Here is a 25,288-nt window from a genome sequence, read left to right on the forward strand (position 1 = left end):
ACCATCTCCACACTAGTCCCAGCTGCTACTATGCCTCTGTCTTGGACCAACTATGCAGTGAGCCAGCCTTCCAATGACACTACCCCTCCTAGGAAACCTCAGAGTGTATGGCATGCACACTTGCCCACTGCCCCTTCTGAGCGATTCCTTAGGCACAGATCACTATCCTTTGCACCAAGCGGTTCTTCGGCCTGACTATAGCTAACCGGACCAAGGATGGACACCTAACCTAAAGGTACCAAGAGGGGGCCGGGTAAGAGTTTTGCCTTATGGTATCACCTGGTAGCTACTAAATACCCTAGGCTGATTCCTGGTCATTCCCTGCTTCGTACTTTACCCTCCAGCAACCCTAGAAGCCTGTAATTCTCTACACTCACCATGCATCTCTGCTACGGCTCATATCCCTCCCTCTTCCCTGGCTAAGTCATCCTTTCAGACTCAGCTAAGGCATGAGATCTTCCAGCGTGTCTTTTTTGACATGTACCACCTGGCTCTAGATGAGGTGGCCATTCTCTGTGCTTCAGAGGAATCCAATTACATACAGCGAGCCTTACATTTAGCACACGGCAGGTCCACTTATGTGTCAACAGCCCTCCCTCTAAACGCTGAACTCCTCAGGGCAGGGACTACACAATCTTTGCCTTCCCAGGGCAGGTCCGATACCAGGCATTTGGTAGGGGTTCAATAAATATCAACAGAACTGAAATAAAATGGGCAGTGAAATGAGTAAAAGCCACTGTGGAGTTTTCGATACAAGTGCCACTGCAGAAAGAGCGGGCAACTCTGAACCAAAGTGTGGCTTCAAATTCTAGCTCCAATTTCTCCTATTGAGTGACTTGGAGTAAGTTGCAACTTCCAAGCTTCAGATTTCTTACCTGTCAAACGAGGAATAAAAAAACCCTCTTCCTAGGGCCATTCCAGAGAATAAGATAACTGAATGGAAAAGCACTTTTAAAATAATGGAAAATGGGTACCTATAAGTATTAACTTCATCTGAGTCTAGGGAGAGAGACTACTGGGTAGGCGAGGTGGAATCATGGCTTTTCCTCTTAGAAACTACCACATCAAAGGAAGGGAAGGAAACTAGAAGGAAGTTCCACAAATGGCAGGGATTTGGGCCGTTTTGTTCAGTGGCAGATGCCAGTACCTACAGGGATACCTGGTACATCGTAAGTGCTCAATTAACATTCGTTGACCGAACGAACTTATTGAAGGCTTCCTGGATATGAAGCACTGCTAAGTGCTTTCTAGTAGTTCCAATACTGTTTAGTCGGCGCAATGACTCCGCAAGATAGGTATTCAGCAGCTTGCTTTAGGTAACACAGTTTAGAGATGAGGAGTCAGGATTTAAACCCAGTATTCTGCTAACATGCAAAAAGTTTCATTCATTCACATACTTACTGAGCACCGTTTATTGGCCACATGCTTGAGGCACTTGAGCTCGATCAAGTGAACAAAACAAACAAAAATCTTTGTCTTCATTAAGCTTCATACATTAGTGGAAGGAGACAGACAATAAACAAAAGACATAAGAAATTAGTAAAAGACAAGGGCTACAGAAAAATAGAGCCATGTAAAGAGCTGGGAATATAAAGTGGTCATGATAGGCCTTATGGAGAAAGATTACACTGACTAAAGATTTGACGGGGGAGAGCCTCAGATCTCAGAAGGGAAAAGCATTCCAGGCAACAGGAATGGGATGGGCAAAGGCTTTAAGGCAGAAGAACTCCCGGTGTGAGGAGAGCCATGAAGTCATTGCGGCTGGAGAGGAGGAAGTGGAATGGGAAGGGTTGTGGGAAATGAGGAAACAGAGGGAGCAGTGCTGGTCCCAGTCGTGAGGTGGGTGGGCAGATCCTCCAGGCCACTGTAAGGACCTTACTTTTTTTTTTTTTTTTTTTTACTGTTTATTTATTTTTGAGAGAGAAATGAGCGTGACCCTGGGAGGTGCAGAGAGAGAGAGGGAGACAGAGAGGATCCAAGGCGCGCTCTGTTCTGACAGCAGACAGCCTGGTGCGGGGCTCAAACTCACAAACCGCAGGCTCATGACCTGAGCTGCAGTCAGATGCTCAACCGACTGAGCCACCCAGCACCCCAGCACCCCGGGACCTTACCTTTTACTCTGATTTCTAAGGAAAGCAACAATGAGAGACAAGACCCATCAAAGCAGTCGCAAATAAGCAACCATTTGTTTTTCTGAGAGGACTAACTTTACCTATGAAAACAGAAATGTGTACTGATTTAACATGGTTTTGAGCAAGAATGTGTGCCATGTGAACAGTTCATTTTCTTCACCAACAGCAGATCACCTACCCAGAGCTGGTATACACAGAAGGTGTCTGACTTCTCCCAGGTCAAACAGCTGCCAGGAGGCAGAGTACAACCTCAAGCCCAGGCAGCCTGAGTACGGAACCCTGGCTTTTTAACCTCTATGCTACCCTGACTCTCCACATTCTTATTCCTCTTCAAGATACTCCGGGCACTAGGATATAATGCATTTATAATGCACACTCTCCGTGGGTGCTATATTTAATTTCTACACATATCTTATTACAGAATCATATACCACAAAAAGGAAGAAACGCACTAGGACGATTCAAAAATATGAGGGGAAAAAAGAAAACAAAACTCCCACCAATGTGACATCTGACTTAGAAAAATTTGCCCCTAGGGCTCCTATCTATATAATTAAACTGACATGAAATGGAAACCCTATTGAAATTACTTTTAAATATAACTGACTCTAGGGTCACTGAGAGAAAAAAACGCAAATATGAAATATGGATGTCGAGAGGAAAATGCTTCTCTCTTTCACGTTAAGTTAGGACGTCTATGTCTTATGTGAATGTGAAGAGTACGTGATGCTCCTACAAGCTTACTTTAAAATCCTGGGGCGCCTGGGTGGCGCAGTCGGTTAAGCGTCCGACTTCAGCCAGGTCACGATCTCGCGGTCCATGAGTTCGAGCCCCGCGTCGGGCTCTGGGCTGATGGCTCAGAGCCTGGAGCCTGTTTCCGATTCTGTGTCTCCCTCTCTCTCTGCCCCTCCCCCGTTCATGCTCTGTCTCTCTCTGTCCCAAAAATAAATAAACGTTGAAAAAAAAATTTTTTTAAATCCAATAGCATAAATGGAAACAAAGGAAAAGACTACAAATAAACTGATTTCATCCTTACCTGAAAACACACTACTAAAACCCTCAAAACAAATCCTACCTGTCCAATCCTCTTCTGAAACACTGTTGCTACCAGCTACAACTCTGAAAAACAGTAAAAAGCTTACTTAAACACCTACATTGTCAGACAGCAACTGATAACGACTACGGTGATGTACTTTAATTAGCCGGTACTCACTCTTTTCTGCCAAAATAAGGCTTACACTTAGCAACTGCCCAGGGAAAGGAAAAGCCAAACGTTGCCCTTCTCTGGAGCTTGGTGTGAGGAGAATGATAAAAGGTGTTCACCACCTACAAACTGGAGTAACCCCCGAAGACCGGACTTGGCTGTCAGGGCCCGACTGTAACTGAAATAAAGTTGCTGCTATGCAACCGCTCCCAGAAGCCTCTGTGGCGGTAACGGGAGCCAGGCTGTGCCGTTCCCTGAAGACGTGGAGAAGTGGAGGCAGAGAAGCACGCCATCACCTTCCCCACAAACACACGGTGACGCACAGCAGGAGCCTGCTCTCATCCTGCGTGAGACTGTTTCTTATCAGTGGCCACACGAGGGATTAAGGAAATCTAGGCGACTGAAGCACTTTTAATAGCAGTTCCTTAAAATATTACATGATGCATAGTAAGAAAATGCCACCTTGTCAACTAGAAAGGACCCAGGCGAGCACTGTTCTCATTCTGGCTTTTAAAGTTTTCGTTTAATTAGTAAATGCATTCCTGTGTATTTGTGTGCTTTAGCAGTTCACGGTATTATGGATTGCAATGACCTGACAAGGGCTATGTCCTATATCAATTACTCCCTTCCTTCCCCTTTTAATGTAACTGAGGAATTTACAGATGCTCAGAAAATGTTCATGAGAATCCAGTTGTAGACAATTCACAGGAGAAAGGAAAAGGAAGGGTAACTGAAAGTGTTAACCTCCACTTTCCAGCCATCATATTTTACTTCCTTAGCATATCTTCCAGTTATTGGAAGTCCAAGGAGGGAGGGAAACTCTAGGTAACAAGAGTAACAACAAAACAACAAACAGTTGCAAAGTGCTTTGTAGTTAACAAACAGTTTCGGTGTGGGTAATTTCCCCCCTAGTAGGGATTTGGGGTTGGTTTGTTGGTTTGTTTTGCAAATTAAATCATCAAAGGGAAAAAGAAAAGGTCCTATAATAAATTACAATTGTTTTTCTAGCACAGAGCTGACGATAAATCAGAATTTCTGGGCGTGGGGCACAGTGATCTGCATTTTTGACAAGCATCCAATGATTCTCTTTTATTAAACAAAGTAAAACATTTATTATGAAACTTTAAAAAAAAACAAAAGCGCATACATTACACACATACCCATTAATCAGATCTAACCCACATTAACATATTGACATATTATTAGATTGTATTAAAGTATAAAAGTAAAATACATATGTTATATGACATGTTTTTAAAAATTATTATAATATGATATAACATGTTGATATATTAACATTTGTTGGGGGGGGGGCAAACACCTTTTCTATCCCTAGTAATATTCTTTGTCTTAGGAGATTCATTTTCATATGATAAAGCAATGTTATATCAGATTTCTTTTGATCATTACCTTCCTGTTAAATTTTTTCAAACTTTCTACTTTCAACTTTTATAAGTTATATTTTAAATATATCTTAAAAAAAAACCATTAAGTCTATTGAGGTATAATTTACGAAAGGATAACTCACCATATTTAGGTGTATAACTCGATGAGTTTTGACAAACGTATCCTACTGCAAACGAGATACAGACTTTTACCACCCGAAACGTTTCTTCAGGCCGCTTCACAGTCCATCCCTTCCTCCCACCTCAGCCCGTAGAAACCACTGGTCTGATTTGCCCCTACAGTTTTATCTCTCCCTTCATGCTCTATCAATGGAATTATGCAGTATGGAGCCTTCTTTCACTTAGCATACTGTTTTGGGAATCTATCCATGTTACTGCACGTAGTCCATTCCTTTTTATTCCACATATGGATATACCAAAATATGTTTATCCATTTGCCAACGGATGGGCATCTGGGTTGTTTTCAGGTTGGATCTATTAAGAATAAATCTGCTAAAAAACATGTGAACAAGTCTTTATGTGGACATATGGTTTGGGAACCACAGAGTTAAAAGCTTGGTTGGAAATTCACAAATAAATAACATGGAGAAATGGCAACTTGTTAAAAGGATAACAGGTGAGGTGGCGTGGCGGAGGGAACTTGAGAAGGAAAGGAATTCCTGATGTTTTTCCTTTCTATTTAAAATAATTTTAGATTGACAGGAAATTTGGAAAAATAGCACGGAGAGTTTTCTCTTACCCAGCTTCTCCCAATGTTAACATCTTACCTAACCATAGTAAAATTATGAAAACTAGGAAATGAACATAGGGTAGCATGCTGACAAATTACCTAATTCTAATTTCACCAGTTTTTCCACTGTATTCATTTTCTATTGCCACTGTGACAAATTGTCACAACATGGTGGCTTCAACAGTACAAATCTATTATCTTACAGCCATGTAGGTCAGAAGTCCAACATGGGTCTCACCTGGCTAAAGTCAAGGTGTCTGCAGGGCTGCACTCCTTTCTCAAGACCTGGAAGAGAATCTGTTTCTGGCCTCTTCCAGCCTCTAAGAGGCCTCCCACACTCCTTGGTTGATGGTTCCCTTCCTCTATCTTCAAGGCCAGCAATGCTGCATTTTTATGAAAGGTTCTGTTTTTAAGGCCTTGAGATTAGATTGAACCCACCTGGATAATCTCAGGTACTTTTCTCACCTCAAGGTCTTTAGCCTTAATCACATCTCAAAAGTCTCTTTTGCCATGTAAAATAGCATATTCACAGATTCTGTGTATTAGCACGTGGACATCTTGGGGGCCATTGTTCTACCTTCCTTCCACACATAGCGTATGTAATTACTTTCTTATGAGTAGGCATTTAGGTTGTTCCCAATATTTTGCAATTATAAACAATGCTGCCAAGAATACCTTGTGCCTATGAATTTTTATGCTGATGGAGGTAAATCTTCGGTAGACTGCTTGAAGTGGGGCTGCTGGGTCAAAGGGTGAGCACATCGTAGCTTTGCCAAAATCCCCTCTAGAAGGGTTGTACTAGTTTGGGTTCCCATCACTAATGTATGAGAGTGTCTGTTTCCCATGATCTCACCAACTAAAGCTGATGTCATACTGTATAGTTTTTGCTCGCCTAAAGGTGAAATAGCCTCAAAATATTGTTCTAACTTGAATCTCTCTGATTATAAGTGAGTTTGAACATTTTTCAATATGTTCAGGACAATTTTTATAGTGCTTGAGAATCACCTGTTCATACTTTGTTTTTCTTCAGTTCTTTTATTGAGTTTTGGGTCATTCGTCCCTCTATTTTTAATAGTCCTTTATATGTTGTGAATATTTTCTTTCAGTCAGCTGGTTGTCTTTTAAGTTTCTTATGATGTTAATAAATCATAAGACAATCAAAAAAATATTTTTGCCTCTGTAACCATTATAGTAAAGTAACCATTACAGAAAGTTTTTCCCACATTAAGGTCAAAGAAGAATTTATCAATGTCTCCTAGTACTTGTATGGTTTATTTATTTAATTTTACATTTAGATCCCTAATCCACTTGGAGTTCATGCTTATGTGAGGTGTGAAATACACATCTAATTTATCTTTTTTTTTTTGCAAATGGCCACTCAGTTGTCCCTACACTATTTATTTCAAATGCCAACTTCTCAGGAAACCATCCCTGATTTCTCTAATAGGAGTTAGTCCCTCGCCTCTGATTATCTAAGCTCTTTTGTTTATATGACTGTTTTCCTCTGTCTTGACCAATAATTAGTTCTATTCCTATGTTATATCCCCTACTGAGTCCTAACTCCTGAAAGCAAACATTATTGAGCTCATCTTTGTGTTTCTTCAATGCTTAGCATACAGTGAGTTACTTAATATATACTTGTGGAATGCTAATGATTAACCTGAATTATTAAAAAAAGTTCAATACACTTAAGAAGGTACGGAAACTACCTAATGCATTCAAGGGAAAAAACTCCTCAAAATTATTTAAATTAAACTAAGTTTGTGTTTCAAGAGGAAAAGTTTTGTATCTGGAATATTCACTTCTGTAGAATACCTCAGTTCCTGCTAATGAGATGTATGTTGATTTTCTTATGACTGGCAGAGACTGCTGATCTTAAGTTCACAGAGTATGCATATAAGAAAAATGGCTTTAAGGGATAAAATAATGAGAAATGATAGGTCAAAACTAAGAAAGAGAACATTCTCCCAAAGTGAGGTCTATTAGTCTATTGGACAGTCTCCCAGAGGTTATCATGGAAGCCTGAAAAAGCATCAGATAATAGAATGTGAGAGATACTTTTTCATTGTCAGGGGAGATGGACTAGATGAATTTAATTGAAGTTTTCTATCTCTCATTTCTAGGACTCTAAGAATAAAAGCATCGCAGAGAGAGGGGGGCTTTGGAGCCTAGGAGTCATTTAAAAAAATAAAATTCTTACTGCCTCTGGTAAAACAAAATGCACCTACAACCCATATTATGGAAATGGTGGTAAGCAAAAGATACAAGTAAAACAATATAATTATTCTTTACTAATGTCGATCAGGATGGCTTTTTAAAAAATATACAAAATAAAATGGGGGAAAGGAAGGAGAAATAAATCAAGGAAAGGATTTTATTAGGCATATTTATATAACTTCTAGAGGCTATTTCCTAACTATACTGCTTCTAATACTGCAAATATTTGTTTTTATTATAAATTTAGGCCCCAAATATTAACATATTGATCCTTAGTATATAGTACCTTCTATCCTGCAACTTTCAAGGATCTTAAAATATCTGTATAATATTTCATTATCATAAAAAAGGCATCACAGGCCTTAGAGTAGGTCAAACCATTTGCTCTGGGTCACACAAGTGAGACACTAACTGAACATACCTTAAAAAAATAAAGCTCTTATCACTCCTTTGCCTGTTTTAGATACAAGCTCCTAAATGCTAATATGAACTCCTTGTACTAATGCCCTGGCAGAATTACACAGGCAGGGGACACCGGCCCTATATCATATGGTCAGAGGATTTTTCAACTGCGGGCACCCGATTTTAATGGACAAGAGCCCCTGAGTGACAGTGGTCTCAGTGACTGCATGAGATATGAGCCCCGGTAGCTAAGGACAGATCATCAGGTTTTGGCCTTCACTTCTGCTGGAGCTATTGGCTTCACTTCTGCTAAGCTATTTAACTTAAAAAAATTTTTTTTGACGTTTATTAGAGAGACAGAGCACAAGTGGGGGAGGGGCAGAGAGAGAATGAGTCACAGAATCCAAAGCAAAGCAAGCTCCAGGCTCTGAGCTGTCAGCACAGAGCCTGACGTGGGGCTTGAACCCACAAACCATGAGATCATGACCTGAGCCAAAGTCAGATGCTCAACTGACTGAGCCACCCAGGCGCCCCTCATTTAACTTTGAAAGAGTTGAGAGTAGACCACATTCCTACATATCCAATTATTCCTTGAGTAAGAAGCCAACCAAGATAGTCCCCATGTTACTCTGTCATTAATCTCACAGGACTCCCATTAAAAGAAAATTACATCCTTCTACTCACTACATTCTTCCCTTAATTATGTTTTACTTAACAGATTAGTGTAGACCCTTAAAAAAAAAAAAACAGCACACAACCTTGACTAATATTAAACCATCAATGATGAAAATGCTATGGCTTAAGAGGGTAACGTCTTTACAATGGGCATATCTTGGGTAATCATGAATGTCACCTATATATTCAGTGAGTTTTCATAAACAGGTTAGGAAACAGAAAAGGCCTGTGCTGGAATTGTAAGATTAACAAGATACAGTCCTGACCCTTCTTGAAGAGTGGTTTCTAAATTGCCTTGACTATGTATCAAATGAGTAAAATATCGTTGGTATATGTTCCTAAAATTGTTTACTTGTAAAACATAAGAACGTTCTAATGTATGATTATAAAACATTCAATAACATAAAAATTTAAGGAGTGTAATTTTAAAAATTAAATATTTATTATTTTCTTTCTGCAACTCAGATGGATCATATTAAGCACCCTACAAGATATATACATCCTATTCTGGAGACCACCACCCAGAATATCACAGACCAGGGAAGGCAACCATGCCAATAATGAGGCTACAATATACCAGTATCCATCTTATAACAAATAAATGGATACATCTATGGAAGAACAGAGAAAGTCAAGGCTGATGTTGCCTAGAAGAGGTAGTGAGACACTGGAGCTGAATTTTAAAGGATGAGAATACTTTCAGGAAACACAGATGTTGGCCTTGTTAGGCAGAAGTGTGCAAAGATACCTGAGAAAGCTTGTTTGGGAACTTTTAAGTTTGGTTAAAAAAAAAAAAAAAAGGACACTAAGAGAACCCTGTAAGTTTGGAGGCTGAGAGATGTGGGGGTGGGGATGGTGATATTGGGTATTAGGAAATGAAACTGGAAGGGCAGCCAAAAACTTGATAACGAAAGGTTCTCTGTGCCAAGCGAACTTTGGTTTTTATCATCCTGTAAAACACAAGTCAAACTCAAAAGCTTTCAGCGGGTGACTGATGCTTTTTGATGGAAAAGCCAGCTCTGTCTGGAAATATTTAAATGAGGGGGAGAGGGAAGGAAGAGAAAGAGGAGAGTGGAAAGAACCCGCTGTGCAAGCCAAATAAAATGTACAAAATTTGGTCATGTCCATGGGCATGGGATGACAGAGAATTACTAAAAGACTCTGAGCAAGGGAGAGTCAAGTAATGATCAGGGTTAGAGCAGCAGTGTTAAGGCCAAAGTGGGTGACAGAGGTGTTGGATGCCAGGAGATGAGTTAAAGTCTTTCCTGTACTAGATGATACTGGCTACATGGTTGGAGGGGCTCAGTGCAAAATACGTGGGCCCTTGTTCGAAAGGCAGGAACACAAGGCCATTAAAGGTACTAAAATAGAAAACTTTCCTTTCTTGAGCAGTCTTTCTCCCTATCTGCTATGATGTTTTTCATTTGCCATTTAGTGTCATGCTCCCTCAGGCACCGGGGCAAGTGCAGACCTTCACAGGTGCCGGGGGCCCCAGCCCATGACTCACTATGTAGGTGGCCCACTGGCTGCCAGGTTGCCTCTCCCCAGCCAACAAAGCCATGTACCATGCCCAGGCTCAGTGTAGGGAAGTTGAGCCAGGCTTCTTCCCTGTCCACAGCTGCCTCTGCAATTCACTAGGTATCTGGGTTGGGGGTGGCCAAGAGATTCACTCCAACTGAGTTGTGGCCTTCGGCCGCCTGCCAGATACTGGTGAAGCTGACCAAACAGGGGAAGGACGCCCCTGCCTGGAGGTGCCATGGGGTGCCCAGCCCAACTCCTATCTTTTTATGCTTGTGTAAAGGCCCATGCCAGGGTCAGAGAGTGAAAGCTAGGGCTGGGTGAGGCGGATGCGGGGAGGCTGGTAGGAGTTCTGGGGGTGGGGAAGTGGGTGGAAGAGAATCCATCCCAGGGAAGCAACGGCAGGCGGTAACGGGCCTTGGCTCCCAAGTCCCAGTACGTGCTTCACTGTCCCAGGGGCCCCACTTACAGAACACAAATCCAAAGATGGATCAATAAGAATCTTAAGATGGTGACCACAGAACATTAAAGTCTATGCAAGGGGCCTTTCTGAGTGCACTGCGCTTGTCTCATGCTCATGAGGCAGGTCCTGGTATTGGTTCAGGGGAAGGATAACAAGCACTGAAAACTCAAGTAAGTAGCAGTGGGGCTGGAAGATGGATGGATGAATCTGAGGAGAGGAGAAGATATGGTAACTGAATTTCGGAGGAAAGAAAATACTACGGTTGTGGGAACTGAAGAAATCTGTAGTACTACAAAGCTAGAAATTCAGGAGGAAGATAGTTTTGGGGGAAAACCTAAGTGTTTGGGGGGCACACAGTATGGGGCAAGCTAAATTTAAATTACTACGGGACATCAGAACTGTTAGTAGAATACAGAGGACTGTTTAGAAAAATATTCTCCAAGAAAACAACATCACTATTTCCTGATTTGTTGATCATTAATTTCATTGCTATACAAAAAGTCATTAAAAGGTCCTTCTAATATGAACACCTCGCCATTATCCCATTAAACAGACCCACATATAAAACATCACAGAAAAATACAGAGGCAAAGGCGGACTACATACAAAATGAAAAAAATCAAGGAGTTTATTCAATAACCATGAACTTATGGAAGAGATTATAAAGTACACTATATAAGATATGAATAACCCTTAAGATGTAAAAGTTTGCAAAAATTAAAAAATATCTACATGTATATATATGATTGCCATAATTTTTTTTCTTTTAAAACCATATGTCATGCTTCATATTTCTATATCCTTAAATAAAAATGTATGAAGCTATATAAGCTTCTTTATCGCAGGCAAAATTATGGTAGTTTGCATAAAAATGCAAATATGCAAAGTATCACTAATGAGCACCAAAAAAAAAAAAAAAACCACACACACCCACTTGAAGAAAATAAGCAGCCAATATATAATGAAATGCATTTTGTTGTCTTTTTTCCTCTCCAAAATATATTTCACTCAACCCAATATACCCAAAATACTATCATTTCAACTTGTAATCAATATTAACAAGTATTCAGATACTGTCTATACTTTTTTTCTCAAGTTTTTTTAATAGCTTTATTGAAATATAATTCGCACACCATCAAACTCACTACAGTGCAAAATTTAGTGGCTGTTGTATATTCAGAACGTTGTGTAACAGTCACCACAGTCTAATTCCAGAATACTACCATCACTCCCCAAAAACATCCCATACATATGAATAGTCATTCTTGGCTCAACCCTTGGCAACCACTAATCTAGCTTCTCTCTCTATGGATTTACCTACGCTGGCCATTTCACCTAAGTAGAACCATATAATATGTGGCCTGTTGTGTCTGGGTTCATTCACTTAGCATGTTTCCAAGGTTCTTCCATGTTTAGCATGTATCAGGACTTCAATCCTTTTCATGGTTGAACAATACTGCTGTATTGTGAGACCCCATTTTGTATATCCATCCTTTTTCAGCTGATGGACATTTGGGTTGTGTCTACTTTTAGGTTGTTACAAATAATGTTGCTATGAACATTCACGTATGAGGTTTTGTATAAACACATTTTCAATTTTCTCGTATATATACCTGGAAGTAGAATTGCTAGGTCATGTGGTAACACTACGTTTAACCTTTTGAGAAACTATCAAACTGTTTACAAAGTGGCTGTACCATTTTACATTCCTTTCCACCATATAGTGCACTAATTTTTCCACATTCTTGTCAATGCTTATTATGTTCTCTCTTTTTGAATATAGTCATCCTAGTACGTATGAAGTGGTATCTCACTATGGTTTTGACTTGCATTTCCCTAATGACTAATGATGGTGAGCATCTTTTCATGTGAATTTTGGCCATTTGTATATCTTCTTTGGAGAAATGTCTATTAAAATCCTTCTGGAGTCTTTTAATAGCTACAACAGTCTGACAAAAAATTTTGTAGTGATATTATAATCAAATAATAACCTGGGAATAAAGTTACTTTCAAATGAAATTAGTAGATGCTTAATATAAAATAAACATTTAAAAATCCAGTGGAATGGTACTGGCATTGGTTCTAGAATTAATGGGCGTGACAGCAGGAAGGCACTCAAGGGTGTTACTGTTTACCAGCAATGCTCGTAGCCTGCAGAGTATAGGTATAGCCAAGAAGTACAAAAACACCTTTCGGTACAGCTAACACTAGCAAAACTGAGAAGCTGGCAAGGTTTCATTTCTATATCTCTAGCTTCCTAACTTCTGTGAAAGAGGAAAGCATCTAATACCAGTTATACTTAGCAGGTAATTACATGTTCTTTAAGTGGGCATTAGCCCTTGTAGTATTCTATCCATAAGAACGAGCTGTGAGTTCATCTCATTCTCTCTCTCAAATGGCCCTCTTCTCCTGGGCAAGAGACACTGGAAACTCCACTAGTTACCAGTGCTACAAATCTGTTTATGAATAACCATAGACAGAGGAGAGTCTCCATCATGCTTTGATTCTTTCAAGTTTAGAATCTTGGCCATATTCCCTGCCATTCTGGTTCCCTCTTCCTCTGGGTATTTGCTATCTCCTTTCTATCTCCCTTAAGGGATTGTATCTAACCTTATTCCCTTTTTTTTGTTTCTCTGCTTCCAATGTTATAGTTTCTAGGGTATTTATTATTAAAAACTTTAAAATTTATACCCCTCCTGATTACAAAGTGATTTAAAGGTATAGTTAATATTTAACACCCTCAGGCTATAATTTTTCTTTTCTGACATTCTTATGTTTATTATATTATTTTTACCTGTGGTAGTACTATTTTGATAGACATAATATGAATATATTCATGTATTTTATATATACACTCTCTATTAAAAAGAGGTACCACTGCAGGGTGATCCTACTTTGGATTTTAACTCCACACAGATGGTCAGTAAAGGGAAGAAGAGAAGTTGGATACAGAATCTTTAAGTAGCAGAAGACAGAACTTTAAGTGCCCAGGAATGCAACTGCAATGAGGAATACAAAAATTGAAATGGCACTGTACCATGGCTACTATCAATTAAAATGGATTATTTCACCCCTGAGACTGAGATTCTTAGGCTGGCCAGAGGTCACTATTTTGTATTTTGTACATTTATATTTGTCGTTCAAATGGACTGTGTCAAACACTTGGAAGGGCAACTAATATACAATGCAGCAATTTGTAAGCAATGGCAGGCCACTGAAAAAATATCACTTATTAGTTTCTTATGCCAGACCTAAAGGTACAAAAAAAAGAAATGATGTCCACAGAAAAGACATGAACTAAAATGGGTTCCTAATATGGGGTGCCTGGGTGGCTCAGTTGGTTGAGCATCTGACTCTTGATTTCAGCTCAGGTCATGATCCCAGGTTCATGGGATAGAGACTCGTGTCGGGCTCCATGCGGAGCATGGAGTCTGCTTAAGATTCTCTCTCTCTCTCCTTCCCTCGTTCCCTCTCTCTCCCCTCTGCCCCTCTCCCCAACTTGTGTTCTCTTTAAAATAAGAAAAAAAAAAATCGGTTCCTAATATATTAACTAATCATTTAGACAAATAGTTCTCAACCCTGGGTACATCATCTGGGAGTTTAAAAAAAAAATACAGAATACTTGGTTCTAGCTCAGAGATTTTGGTTTAACTGGTTTGAGGTGGAGCTCAGGCATTAGGTTTTGTTTGGGGAGGGGGGGTGGATGTTCCTTAGGTGATATTTAGGAATAGCCAGAGTTGAAAACCACTGGTTTTGACAATGAACACTATCTGATCTTTTTTTTTTTTTTTTCCCAATTTTTATGTATTTTTTGGAGAGAGAGAGAGAGAGAGAACAGGGGTGGGGCAGAGAGAGAGAGAGAGGACACAGTATCTGAAGCAGGCTCCAGGCTCCGAGCTGTTAGCACAGAGCCCAGTGTGGGGCTCAAACCTGAACCGCAAGATCATGACCTGAGCCAAAGTCGGACGCTTAACTGACTGAGCCACCCAGACACCCCTATCTGATCTTTATCAAGTGGGCATGAAGCTCTGTCTCTTTGTTTAACTTGGAAAAACAAAAATCTTATTAAGGATCTTATTGAGGATTCTATTCAAAACAGAGACCAATACCAACTGAGCCTGACATCTTGATACTTAAGAAAGGATGTAACATTTCTTTTTACACAAGAATTTAACTCCATCTACATTTATTATTCTAAAGCTTTACTTCTTTTAAAAAACTATGCCAAGTTTTCATCTTTTGGCAATCTTTTGTATCTACTTTATCTGATTGGGAATGCTCAGGTGTCACTGTCACAGGAACAAGAAAGGTTACAAAGGAACAGTCAGCTACTGCCTTAGTTCAACTATGCTTTCTGGTTGTCTTGGCATAAATTTTAGTGCCTGAATTCTTTCAGAGCCAAGCTCAAAGCTAATACAAACGAAGCAGCTGCGACTGCATTGTGTTACATTTACATGGAAGGCCAACTCAGACCATTGTGTTATGGAAATGAGAACACTAAGCCAAGCACCTGGCCCGGAACACAAGCCGCTTTCTTTTAGCCAAAGCTAAATGGATGGCATCGTCTAAGGAGAAGTGATATAAAAATCATAAATATCAATAGTCACTTTATAAATAGAACATTAAAGAAAGAAGCCTGTTCCAAACACTCAGGCAATGGGAAACAAATATATACAATTACAAGGCGTGATCATTTTTCCTTTCTGAATTAAATTTAAGTACCTGGATAACTCATTAGTTTACTCGTTTCTTCCTAATTACCCCTGTAAATATTATTTGAATATAGTTTTAACAATGTATAAACCATACAATGGATGTTTTATTTAAAGGAAAGCACACATGTGACAAATGTAAAAAGCCTAGCAATATGATAAAGAAACAAATGAAAAATAGCATCTTTAAAAAGAGGCAAAAACTACTCAAATAACTAAAAGTGTTCCTGAAGAAGCTAATAGTCAAAACTCAGATCTGCAAAAACACTGTGAGCTTACACATATATATGACACGTAAAGGGCTCAAAGAAACATCCACAGAAACAAAACATTAAATAAAGGTTTCTATCTAGTTACACTTCCCAGTGTAAGTAGACACAGAATACACGATATACATAAAATACCAAAAAGCCCTGAATTCCAAATATATATTAAAATTTCTTTTGGTTGAAGAAAAACATGTAACTCTTTTGCACAGGTACACGCATTTACTCCAAACGATCGCTTGGTGATTATTAAAAGGTTTAGTAATCCATTTGACTGAGATATCATGAGTAATACTAAGAGAGTAAACGTGAGACACTCCCTTGACTCTGGTCACTCAGTAAGTCATGAATGCCTTATCCATTAAACAATTATTTGTGGAGTGCTTACTGTGTGCAAGGTACTGTGTTAGGCACTGAGGTAGCTACAAAGATGAGAGGAGATATTTATTGTCTAATGAGGGACATGGACCTAGAAACAAACAACTGCAGTTGGAATTAAGGTAAAGAAATATGAAATGAACAGAAGAAACAGGAAAAGTATCCTGCAGATCACTGCTTCTCCTTATGCCTATGATTAGATAAAAGTACAAATGCACTGAAAATTCCTAAACACCAAGACCTTGCCTTACCTACAGATTCAGTGGCCACCTAAGTTCCCTCTTATGTTTATTTTTACTTTTCAGCTTATTTCAACTTAGTGACTCGTCTGTCTACCACGGGCAAAAAGATGGCTTAGACTAAGTAAGAAGTACACATGAATAGACTGTTGTACTGGCTATCCATTCTAAGATCATAAAAATATACATTTGGGGGAATGGGAAAGATATACAAAGGTTTTGGGTTTCCCTAATTTGGGCTCATTGCAATCTTTACTCCCTGGCTCCTTTCTACCACATCCAGCAGCAGTCAGCAGGATACAAGTGACTCTTACCCCCTTGCTTCTCCTGATCCTGATCTCTCAAAAGCTAACCACTACTCTACAGCTGATAGCCTGGGGTGGGTGCAGGGCTGGCCTTCTCTTGAATGGCAGGCAGCCCCTGACTTGTCGCCCTGAGTTATGATGCCGATAGCAAGGGGAAAAAGAGTCACTTGGGGAAGACTCAAGAAATTTACCAATACTTCACAGTATTTACACAAATGGAGCTCGGAAGAAAGCCCTTTTGGAGAGTCCATGGTTAGCTCCTTTCTGGTTTAGCTTTTGAGCCAAGATAAATATTTCAGAAAACAAATCTCTAACGCTTTAATGGCCAGCCAAATTTAGTTAAGTTTGACAAACAAACATTCCCAGTCTTGCCCCAACCTACCTCCCCATCCTCTCTCTTGCCATTTTGGCCTACATGCCTTTTGGTTCCTGCTCACTGAACCCTTATATCCCCTGCAAGCCTCAGTCACTTTATGAAGTGTGTCTTTCTAAACTGCTATTGCCTCTGCCTGGGATACTCTTCTTCCCGTCAATTATTTTCATTCAGCCTTTGAAACAGCTCAAATACTGGCTCCCCGGAAAAGCCTTTGCTCACACAATGCATTGTTAAAAATCTGTGTCACCACGCTTATCTACCTCCTTATGAATCTGGTCATTTTTCTGTCTCTTACTACTGGACTTTAAATTCTCTGGGAGTGGAAAATTCTGTTGTGTTCGTTTCTGTGTCCCTAGGACCTAGTGCCAAGAAAGTATCAATAATTGGTGAATCACTAATACTTTGCCCAAAGCAACCATTCGGGAAGTGTGTCACTGTCAATAATTTCAGTCAAGGCTTTTGCTAAAAACTACTTATCTGCCCTCAGTATTTGCTTGAAAATGGAGCCGGGAAGAGTAAGCCCTTTGGAGGGTCCACCTGATAAGTTGTGAACCTGCTGTTTACACCACAGTAAAGACACATGAATCCTAGGATCACAAGTACTTGTGCTTAAATCTCACTTTTGCCCCTTCAGAAAGTTAACATGGATCACTTCCATGGAAACAATCATGCTAATAGCATGGGATACTGTATTAGTAACTTAGTTAAGTATCTCAAAGTTTGGTTCCTTCTTACACTGCTTTCTCACATGCAGACTCCACTGTGATATTAATTACAAAAGCATTCTGTGTTGATCTGAAAGCTAGACACAATTCTAATTGGCACTACATTTAAGTCAGTCACATTAGCTATTGGTATTATACGGAAACTTAAAACATACTGTGAATTTCCAGATATCTGAGTACCGCACTGCCTCTTTTAGACAGCATATTTTGGTTTCTTTTAAGAGAATATAAATTATTTATCCAGAGCCATCATGGAATAAGGCATTTCACAAACCATATTTTTCTGGATAACAAGTTTTATAAGCAATAGATATTTTCAAGATTTAAAATATTCTCAATGGATATATATCACAATATTGCACAGTGACACTTTAAAAAAAACTGGCATGACAAATATAATTTCACTTTTTCTTAATGATTCAGGATCATTATTATCAATGTCAATTACTTCACTATTCTCCATGTGTCCTGTAATTCAATGGTACTCCTGTAGTTCAATGGCAACACTGGGCTATTTGCCTTTATAATAAGTGGATTCAGGTTGTTTTTATGAGTCCTTGCTTTTCATTTCCTCTGCCTCCTCCCAACTCACTTCATTTTTTCAAAAATTACAATCAACGTGTTCTGATGGTTATTTTTCAAATAACTGCCTAGGTAAGAACTTACGAATAGTTAAATTCTCCTAGAGAGCTAAGTGCATGGGCTTTGGAACTACAGTTTGCCAGTCAGAGGCTCCTTCTTTCCTTCAATATTTCTTAATCTGTGAGATGGCTGAGGTTGTCAGAAGAGTAACAGCTGAATAAATGGTCTGTAAAGGAGTGCTCACCATCATGTATGTGCATCATTGGTTTATTACTTTTACTCAAGAGTAATTAGTATTATTAAGGTAAACCTCAAATTAGCTATCAACTGTTTAAATACAAATGAAAATTATTGTTCTTAATTAATTCAAACTTAAAAAGCCCAGTCATGAACTTCAGATTCAATAGAAGTACTTGAATGTTATAGAAGGATATTTTTCTTCAGTTATTGACTTTAAAAAAAAATTAAGAATTAACCATTCTATTTTAGCAGGCTTGTATGAAAATTACAAATTCTAATTCAATCCTTTTCACCAAACACTGTGTATAGATAGTCAGTTTCACTATATTTGATTTCTGTTTCATCAGGAAAACAAGAAGGGGAGGGAAGAGAAAAAAAAATGCCCTTTTCATTCATTAAAAGTACCCAAACATTTAAGTGGGAAGCTAGGTCTATGGAAGAAAGAAATTTAGCAAAAGGAATGAAATCTGATATTTTATCATTCCGTCATAATATTGTTAGAATATTAATCCAATCTTGCTTGTGATCTTTAAAAATGAGAGAATCTGTAAACATTTAGAAGGTGTCACACAGTAACAGATATTCAAAAACTCTACAAGACACTGAGAGACAATAAAGGGAAATCTTGCTCTTCAGAGTTAATCCAAAATAAAACTTTCATGTTGGTTAACTTATAAATGAATACCAGCTTATATATCTCAAAATATCATTTCAACCTACAGAGTTATCCCAACTTAAAAAAATAAAAAGTAGTGGAATATATAAATAAGGAATACAACATATTAACTTAGCTGAATTAAAAGAAAATCATCTTTTTTTCCCCCAATAGAAAAGTCTACTTCTACTTTATAGTGTTTTCCATTGTACCTACAATAATGGCCAGCTTCATGATAGTTACTCTTTTCAAGTTTAAAAATAATAAGTTTTACTGAAATGATATAATTAGGCAGTATATTTCTTATTAAATAAGCAAAGAAAATGGATGGATTAAAATCTGGGTTACTCAGAGTTATATCAAGAAGGTACAAAACAGGACTGCAAGTGTTGGTCAGCTGACCTGATCGCTTCTAGCCTTCTGATCTCAGCATTCAATATTTAATACTGACTCTTAGTACTGCCTAGTCAGTTTAAGGAATATTTCTTCCAGGGTATTTCTTAAGCACTTAGATGGTCATCCAAAAGATGGCTTAAGCAAAGCACAGCCAGGTCTCAGGAATAGAACTCACAATCGTCTAATTCTCCGATAATCTGCTCTGCAACTTTATGAGTCCCATCATTCACTGTTTATGCTCTAGCTCAAGGAAAACAAAACAAAACAAAACAAAACAAAACGAAAAACACCAAAAACCAAAAAACTCTTCCCATTTGTAAAAAAAAAAAAAAAAAAAAAAAAAAAAAATCCTACCAGCATCTTTACAGAATGGTAACAGATTTTCACTAGTAACTTCATAAAAGGGCATCCTGCAAAGATTTGTACTCTGTAGGTCAGAGGAATTTGAATTTAATAATTATTCCCTAAAATGTAATAAACCTTCTACTCAAAGTGGTGGACATTAACCACAGTTAATCTACATAAGTTGATAACTGTGTCCTTTAACTTCAGTATTATAAAGAAATTCTTGAGCAAAATGTGTGGATTCCTTAGTAACTGTCTCTAAGAAGAAAGGAGAGAAAAGTAAAATATCTTTTAGAGAGGAGGAGCACTTACTGGTACTTTGAAGGGTGAGGTATTTACAGTGTCCATGGAGTTGGGTTTCTCTGATGTACTGGTCCCTGAGATACTCCGTCTGCGGGGGGACCTTTCTGCCGGCACCTCTGGAAGAGAAGAAAGAAACATCATTAAGAAACCGAAATTTAGGATCTTTGACTACAATGTAAAATTATTGGGGGTTTTCTCCCCCACAAAAAATCAGTTTCCTTTAAAGGCATATTACATTCTATCTCCACATGATTTCTCTGTTTCTCTCTGTGGTATTCAAACTATCAAGACACTAGGGAGACCTGGTCACAGTTAAGAATCCGCTTTAGCATGACAGATTATAATTTTATCTGTGCACACATAAAAAGTATTTTCACATTTTCTGAGCTATGTTTAAGATCTATAAATTCACTTGATATTCGCATCTCACAGTGCATGAATATAGTTCTCTATTTGTCGGCAACATAGGAGTTAACAGAATCCAAAGACAATTTTGGCATTCTTGTGAACAAAATATAGTCTTGTGTTGTACATGATTCGATGGTGTCTGCACAAAGGTCAAAGTTCAGTTCTGTGCAGATAAGATGATTCACCAGACTGCAACCAAAGGGCCATGAGGCGACTGAAAGCTGCTGCTAGGATAAAATAACATATATGCCTATGCAGATATAAAAATAGATCAGCTTCTCCTTGTGCTGGCAATATGACCTTACTAAGATCTTACTCTGTATTCCTAAATCTGTTCAAACTGACCTAACAAGCTTCGGATTTTGCAGATGATGTGATATTTTCTAATTTAATTACTGTACACTATATTAAGGTTACATTTAAACATTTTTTTCAGAGTGATATAAATATATGCATATATATATGCACATACACACGCACACAGATGATAGATATACACATATTATACCTTTATCACAACTGCTTCCCATCTCCACGTCAACTGACAGACATATAGGAATCCAGCTTCTCAGATAACATTAGATAATCTCAACATGGACAAGGAAAAAAAACACATCCTAAAAAAAGTACTCTGTATTATCTTCCAGATCTTAAAAAATAAGGAGTAAATCGTGACTCCGGAGACTGACATTTTGATTCCTGCTGTTCTCCCTTTAAAAGACAGATGCAGTTTAAACTTCCATTTCTGGCCTCCTGGCCCCTGGGATCCGTGCTACTTCTACTTAAGAGAAAGCGTTTTTTCTCTCGCTCCCTCCCTGTGTCTTGCTCTTCCCCCTCCCTCCCTACAGCTTGCAGAGAGAGCAAGCGAGAAAGAAACACACAGGACTGCAGCTATTCAATCAATCGTTCCGACTGCACATCCTCATTAGTTACTTTCAGGCTATTAGCAGACGCCCAACCACTGCCTCCCCTCAGTTACAGAAAATTTCACTGTATTACACTAATCCGCAGCAAGAAAAAAACATTTACTGAAATTTATATTCAGCTAGTGCCAAAAGGACACCATTTTACACAGACCTAGTAATGCACACAAATCAATCCCTCCTATGAAAATCCAATTGGAAGTGCTTACCCTATTACCATCTTTGCATGCTGGACACTGATTTTCTTTCCACAACTAAACCTATCTTCTGTGTGACATCTTGACCAGTAAGACATAAGCCAAATTGAACATTGCTAATGACAGAGGTTGCCAACATAGCGTCTTATATGCCTGCAGTACAAGAAAGTTCCATGCTATCACTGTTTTAAAATTATGAGCAATAACTGTTAAGTCTCTCAACTTCTCTCTAACCATCAGAGGTTAAATGAGCCTTAATGCACAAAGCCATTTTCAGAATTAGGCACACATGACTTCTAAAAAATGGCAGTACAATTAGCTAAAATTCACGGCAATGGCACAAAGCACCAAATTTAAACAAACCAGCTTTTCAAAGCAGTCCGAACAACAAGACCTTCAGACTTTAGGAACATGACTTTAAAGAATGATTATCCAAGTTAGGCATTTCTAATATATGGGGGGCAGGCTGGTGGGGAGAGGGTCTGGTGAAGACACAAGAAAATCTCATCTTTCCTCTGATAATAACCTATAATTAGAAGATACATGAGATTAAATATTACAGTATAATATATTTTAATCTCTGAATAATTGATGGAGAAACCAAACTTGGAGGAAAATAAGTTCCATTAGCAAGACTAAAATGATCCAGGAAACAGTTTTCCTTAATTTCCAATGTTGTGGATAAGGAAAAAAATGGAAACATTTCCTCATTTTCTTTCAAACATCTAATTATAGTTTTCAGGCATATGAACTCATTAAATAAATATATTTCAGTGCTTTTAACAATTTGAAATTATATTGGCTAAAATGAGCAACCACATGTTAAACTCTAACAAATATGTTACTTGTTGTACTTCTCTTCCTCTTTTAGATTCTCTTTCTGTACCTTGAGAAAAATCACAACTCTGGTGTAGCTTAGAGAATATTACTAGGTTCAAAAAGAGGAAATTAAATTTTTCTTGAAGTTTGAACAATTGGCATTGACGAGGGAAAAGACAGGAAGGAAATAAGCTGCACAAGCCAATGAGAAGAAGTCTACACTCCCTGACTTTCTCAGCCCCCACAACAAGGCAACTTATCTGCAGATGCAAAAAAAGGCCCTTGAACACCCAAGTTCTTTCGTTTTCAGAAGATTCGGAACTGTTTCAAAGTGGAGCGAAGGAACGTATACCCAAGCACCAGTGGCCGCTCGGAGCCATGGTGGCAGCATCAGCAAGGGCCGAATTAACAACTCACTGGATTAGTCACAGGCAGGCCTGCATATTAAACTGGCCCAGCTACCTTGAACTTGAAATCTCCAAGCAGAAAAGAAAGCTGCTACTATCCCCCTAAAGCCACCTTTCTGCTGAGTTAGAAGGAAAATCTATACCGGTTCCAGTAGACCAAAATTAGACGGCTCTCTCCCCTGCCCCCACTCACGTTACAGACGCCTGCATTATTTTCACCTGCTATAAGAATTAGTGTTCCTTTCATAGTCATAATATTTAATTACAGTTATTTTAAAATATGCTCACTCTCTAAGACTGAGTCAGAGACTTATAATATTGTTTCAGTTAAGGTCTGAAGCCATTGTATTCACTTTCTCATCCTCTAAAGATATTTTCCACCTGCAGATTGAAAGGCACAAAAAGTTATAAAATAGAAAAGCCTGGTTAAGTTTTAAATTTATCTCTTCATTTCCTTTGCCACTGGGTATGAACCAAGATGAAGTGACAACTTAAAATGATGACAGACAACCTCCAACGTAGCTCCGCAGGGAACATTATTGAACAAAGCGAACGACTGGGTGCTCTCCCAACTATCTGTGTGATTCTGTGTAAGCCATTTCATCTTTTCTGCTGGATGATTATAGGGGCAAAGGCACTTTTGGTGAAGGATGTGCTTGTTCAACAGACAGAAGTCAACGTCTGCCTTTAGAACCTAATAGTTGTACCGTTCATGACTTTAATTCACTTATCGAGAAGAAATGTCAGAAAGCATTTCAAGGAAGACAAAAAAGCAGGACAGTGTAAAGGAGATGAAGAGGTATAGTAATTTCACTATAGTAATTACAGTGAATGGGTGGGGCTGCGTTGAGAAGATGAGGTGAGGAAGTCGGCCTTGTAGGTTGATTAGGGAAGAACACTGCGGGCAGGGGGGAGCCAATACAAAGCTCCTGGAGTAAAGTGCAGCGTGGAGGCCAGCGCGTTAGGGACCAGTAAGTAGCAGCAGAAAGCCTGAGACTATGGAGGTGTGCTCAGACCATGTAGGCTCTGTAGGCCTATATGTGCAGACTTCAGGTTTTTACTGTGAAATGAAAAACCACCTGGTCAAACACATTTCACCAAAAGGTATAATAAATCACAGAGAAACCCTATGGAGAGAAACACTTACTGGCACTTTCTTAGGTATTTTCTTTTCAGGAGTTTGAATAATGAATGTGATTGAAATAATTCTGGAATATTGTATGTTTGGAAAGAGAGTAAAGGGAAATGTTTATCATATTAACTGAGGGTTAGGTTCCAAAAGCCCCTGAAAATATCCTAAATGAGAAAGGTATCTGTTGTATCTGTTATCATTATGGCCAAATATCTATAAGCATCAAGTACATTTACTTTTTAAATTTTTGAATGTTTATTTATTTTTGTGAGAGACAGAACATGAGCAGGGAAGAGCAGAGTGAGGGGGAGACAGACTCTGAAGCAGGCTCCAGGCTCTGAGCTGTCAGAACAGAGCTCAACACGGGGCTTGAACTCACGAACTGTGAGATCATGACCTGAGCCCAAGTCGGACGTTCACTGACTGAGCCACCCAAGCGCTCCTACATTTACCTTTTTTTTCAGTCATATTTAACCAAAGTTTGTTTGCCATCATGTCATACATGCACACACTTAACATAAATACCAGGGCTCAGGTGTCATGAATTATGATAATGTGTGTCACTCTTAGAATAAGTTACCATCGTTAAGAAATGGTTCAAAATAATTTCTTTGAAGAGAAAAAGATGTACTATAAAAGTTATTTAGGCACCTCTTTTGTGACTACTTTGTCTAAGGCAGAAGTATTTTTATGATAATTTTAGCTAATATTGAGTGTTTTGTGCGAAGTGCTGGGTCTGGTATCTATCTGCCTTAATCTTTGGGCCCCTGAGGTGGTAACAATTATTATTCTCTTGGATGAGTGTGGGGCCAAATTTAAAAGAAGAAAATAATAGTTACCAATGTGAAAGTAATTTCAGAAAATTCAACATGAAAAATAACCAAAATGTAGAAAGATACTTTTAAAGTTTTAATTTGTTGGACAATGATGTAAGGAACCAAAATACCCTTCTCACAGCAAAAGTCTCTAGTTATGACAGATCAGAAAAACATTACATGTTCACAGATGCAGTCGGTGTGGCATATATCGTGTGCCTGAATACTTCAGATGAAGGGCTACCCGGGTCAATTCTAGTAATTTTGTGCACAGAATTATCAAACATGAATGAACAGGGAGGCTCTGTCCATTACAAT

General features: G+C 38.7%; 1 protein-coding gene across 11 annotated transcripts in view; it reads right to left on the reverse strand.

The window, feature by feature from the left end:
- The window catches only part of RASAL2 (RAS protein activator like 2), a 362,757-nt gene that overhangs the window by 71,665 nt on the left and 265,804 nt on the right, over window positions 1-25,288 (reverse strand). For 10 of the 11 annotated variants that reach the window (XM_045452780.1, XM_045452784.1, XM_045452783.1 and 7 more), the window contains one exon: window positions 20,279-20,385. In XM_045452780.1, coding sequence (XP_045308736.1) covers window positions 20,279-20,385 — 107 coding nt within the window. Of the gene's footprint in view, window positions 1-20,278; window positions 20,386-21,185; window positions 21,423-25,288 lie in introns of those variants that run through there. The other variant, XM_045452786.1, reaches the window with a different exon arrangement.

The sequence above is a fragment of the Leopardus geoffroyi genome, chromosome C3 (assembly GCF_018350155.1).
Source record: "Leopardus geoffroyi isolate Oge1 chromosome C3, O.geoffroyi_Oge1_pat1.0, whole genome shotgun sequence".
Classification (NCBI taxonomy): Eukaryota; Metazoa; Chordata; class Mammalia; order Carnivora; family Felidae; genus Leopardus; species Leopardus geoffroyi.